Source organism: Magnolia sinica, chromosome 7 (genome assembly GCF_029962835.1).
Source record: "Magnolia sinica isolate HGM2019 chromosome 7, MsV1, whole genome shotgun sequence".
Lineage (NCBI taxonomy): Eukaryota > Viridiplantae > Streptophyta > Magnoliopsida > Magnoliales > Magnoliaceae > Magnolia > Magnolia sinica.
Genome location: NC_080579.1, coordinates 3,494,229 through 3,498,222, shown reverse-complemented (window position 1 = coordinate 3,498,222; position 3,994 = coordinate 3,494,229). Strand labels below are relative to the sequence as shown.

General features: G+C 43.5%; 1 protein-coding gene across 1 annotated transcript; it reads left to right on the top strand.

Moving 5' to 3' along the window:
- The first annotated feature begins 371 nt into the window (after nucleotides 1–371).
- Nucleotides 372–3,687, top strand: LOC131250868 (glucan endo-1,3-beta-glucosidase-like). Its single transcript, XM_058251246.1, has 2 exons — nucleotides 372–553; nucleotides 2,723–3,687. The coding sequence occupies exons 1-2, from the start codon at nucleotides 466–468 to the stop codon at nucleotides 3,667–3,669; spliced, it is 1,035 nt and encodes a 344-aa protein (XP_058107229.1). The 5' UTR covers nucleotides 372–465; the 3' UTR covers nucleotides 3,670–3,687.
- Nucleotides 3,688–3,994: the final 307 nt, after the last annotated feature.

Sequence of the window (3,994 nt, the reverse complement as noted above, 5' to 3'; positions counted from 1 at the left end):
CAAGGTGGGGTCCACGACGGTTTCAACGGTGGGTGTCCCATCCCCGCTGTTTCCTGCGGTTTAGCCCACTTGAGTTCTGTGATCTGTCAGATATTTTGACCGATGATGTAACATGAGGTGGCGCAACTTACGGGCGGACTTCACGGTGGGCCCCACAAAGTCTTTTCTTGCACGGACTGTAGCGTCCCATGCGGGTAAGTAAAATCACGTAAAAGAAAGCAATAGGAGCCGCGCAGAAAAGGATTGGATTGGAGTTTTCCAAACAAGAGACAAAATCAAAGAAATGATAGATAGACATTGAAGAAGAGGAGTCCTCCCACTTGAATTCTTAGGTGGGGGAGTTTAATTTCCATGGCGTGATTGACTGGGTAGGATGAAGCTGGGTCCACGCGCTTGTTTGATGACTGGGACCGTCCATCTATATAAGAGGCCATCTCTGATAGATGAAATGCATTAGACAACGTAATGGCTTCCTTCACTGAAAGTGGCTGCCTTTCCAAGCTTGCTACAATGCTTCTTATTGGAGCACTGATGGGGAACTTTGAAATAGCAGGTCTCTCTCTCTCCTTCTCTCTCTCTGTCTCTCTCTCTCTTAATGCACATGCGGTGTCCAGGCCCAATCCTCCTCACATGCTCCTCTCTCTCACCTCACATGCATATACTGTTTCTCTTTGACACGTGTCTTCCATCTCTCTCTTTCACCTCTCATGCCCATACTCTCTCTTTGACACGTGTCTTCCAACAAGCGGACGGGGATTGCGTCCTACCCCCGCCCGTCTCTAGCCCCGAACGGCCAGTTCTATGGGCGGGCCCACCGTGATGTATCTGTACATCCAAGCCGTCCATCCCTTTTCTCATACAATTTTAAGATATAAAAACAAATTTGAGTCAGATCCAACGCTCAAATGGGCCAGACCACTGATGACCCTGGCATTTAATGCAACCAAGCTTATTATTTGGTGTGGTAAACTTGAGCGTTAGATCTGCCTCATTTTTGCATTTATGTCTTAAAATGATCTGAGAAAAGGGATGGACGGCTTGGATGTACAGATACATTACGGTGGGCCCGTCCACAGAACTGCCCGTTCGTGTCCCCACCTAGCACCTTCACTAAAAAGCGGATTGCATGAGTGTTGATGTCACCAGGTTACGTAGGCTCTTATGATGTCTGTATTGAACGGGGATCAGCTACCGTCAGGTTGAGTTTTGTGTGCCCCATCTTAATGTATGTGTTGTATTCACACCGTCCGTTCATTTCGAGAGATCATTTGAGGAAATGAGCCAATCAACAGGTTAAAGCTTCAAAATTCTAGAACCTTTATGGATAAATATATAACTAGGCAACAACTTGGATTGATTAATTTATTCAAACTTGAGTTGTAGGACTTATTCAAGTTAGGGCTAAATCAACTTGACTCAAGGTATCAAACTAGGTCAGGTACTACGAATTTCAAGTTGACTGGGCAGGCTGTATCGGACTCTCGTCCAAGTCTTAAAACCATGAAATCCTTCCTTGACTGGCCAAGGCTACACCGCCTCATCAATATAAAGTAGATTTGAGGTGAGGCAGCTAGCTCTAAACACCGGCCCAAATTATTTACAAAAGCATTCCGGCCCCCATCATTTTCTTTCAATGATTATACAGCTCTAAAAATATCTTTTTGGCCTCAAACAGATAGCCCTTTTAGCAAGCACATCCGCTACCAAGTTATTTTTCAAAGAGAAGTTTAGCTGACTCCTGTTAAGGTAGAGTAGTAACCGAGAAAAGCCATCAACAACTGTCATAGAGTCACTCTCTCAATCTCAATGGCAACCTCTAATGAAGAGTTGTTTTTTGGTCAGCCTCACCACAAGCTCCCCCTCTTGCAAGGAATTTTGGTGCATACATTTAGTAATATCAATCAATGTATTTTTGTACTCCACTGGACAACTTTCAAACCTATTTTATATAGAGCCCACATCTAACAGTGGCATATGGTTGAATCAAATCTCACCTTTAATCATGGGTATTTTTTAAAGTTGGTTGTAAAAGTTAAAAAGCATTAGTCCAATGGTGCCAGTACCAGGGATGAAAGTCAGGCGGGTTGGGCCAGGTTGGTGCTCAACCCTAGCCTAACTCAAGGCTCCTGTACCTCAACCCTAACCCAACCCAACCCAATCTCAGGTTGGAAATTCTCAACCCAAGGAGGCTCGGTTGGATTAGTCAGGTTGGTCGGTCGGATACATGGTAATATTTTTATTATTACATTAGCTGATTGTATTTCAATACAGGTCTTTTTTTTGTATCTATAATTTTATTATTCATATATGTAGTTATTTATATTAAACATAGGTGGGTTGGATTCCTTGTACATATTGCTCCGCCCCACATTTTCCTGATACCATAGATCACCTTAACATATAATAAATAAAATAAATAAAACGCTTAAATTGTTGATTTTCTTGGTTATAAATTCAAAAGAAGCTTATCCATTCTGCCCCCTGGTACCATATCCGGACCGTTCATTCAGCACGCCCCTACCATTAATGGCCCACAAGGTGAAAACCTCATCGATCCAAGATCGTCTTCATCCATAGTCCACGTGCTGTGAAAATCTCATTGATGGCCCACATATATGGACAGTGACGATCTCTGATCAGCAAATTCATCACCATATAGACCATCAACGGTCCTCATTTACCAGAAGGTATCTTGATTTTGATTTCTTATACTATAATGCAGGTGCACAATCCATTGGCATATGTTATGGAATGCAGGGTGATAACTTACCTTCAAAACCTGATGTAATTCAACTTTATAAATCTAACAACATCCAACGGATGAGAATCTACGATCCAGATCAAGAAGCACTCCAGGCCCTTAGGGGGTCCGACATCGAGGTCATCGTGGGCGTCCCCAACGACCAGCTGCAAAATATGGCAGATCCAACGGCTGCAAACGACTGGGTCCAGGCTAACATAGTAACCTACCGTTCTGATGTCAAATTCCGATACATTAATGTTGGTAATGAGGTATTCCCTGATCCAGCGACGCAAAGCTATGATCGTGCATCTCAGGTGCTTCCAGCCATGAGAAACATCTACAACGCAATCCAATCGGTGGGCCTACAAGATCAGATCAAAGTATCCACAGCCGTCTATTCATCCGTCCTTGGAAAATCCTACCCTCCATCCGAGACTACCTTCAACGGTGATGCGGCCCAGTACATGGGGCCCATCGTTAATTTTCTAGTGGAAACAGGGGCCCCACTCCTAGCTAATGTATACCCCTACTTCAGTAAGAAATTCGGCCCTGATATCGACCTTTCCTATGCTTTGTTTACATCCACAGCCGTTAATTCGGAGGGGTACCGAAACCTTTTTGATGCTATGGTGGATGCACTCTACGCTGCTGTAGAGAAAGTAGGTGGTTCATCTGTTAAGATCGTGGTATCGGAGAGCGGCTGGCCGTCCGCTGGGTCGGACTTGGCTACCAAGGAAAATGCTCAGACGTACAATCAAAATCTGATCGGCCACGTGGCACAAGGTACACCGAAGAGGCCTGGGCCCATTGAGACTTATGTGTTTGCTATGTTCAATGAAAATAAAAAGCATGGTGAAGAGGAGGAAAGGAACTTTGGGCTGTTTAACCCAGATAAAAGCCCTGTGTACCCTATCAGCTTCAATTAGTGGGCCACTTGGAAGATCTTACGGTTGAGATTAGAGAGTACCATACATGTGGTGGGATAGGTATTAATCCTGACCATCCATCTATAGAACCTACCACGGATGGTCCGGATTATATATTATATATCCATGACAAGTGTATGTTTATAACAAAGCGTTCTACCTTTTCCATTTTCCAGGTTGGGATCCATTTCTTGCATTTCTAAACTTACGATTTAATGGCCACGTTTATGGTCCTTATACTATGTAATAATAAGGTTTATTAAATAAAATGTGTGTTATTTGAATAGTTGTTTAGGAACTTCAATGTTTAGTTGCTAACAATACC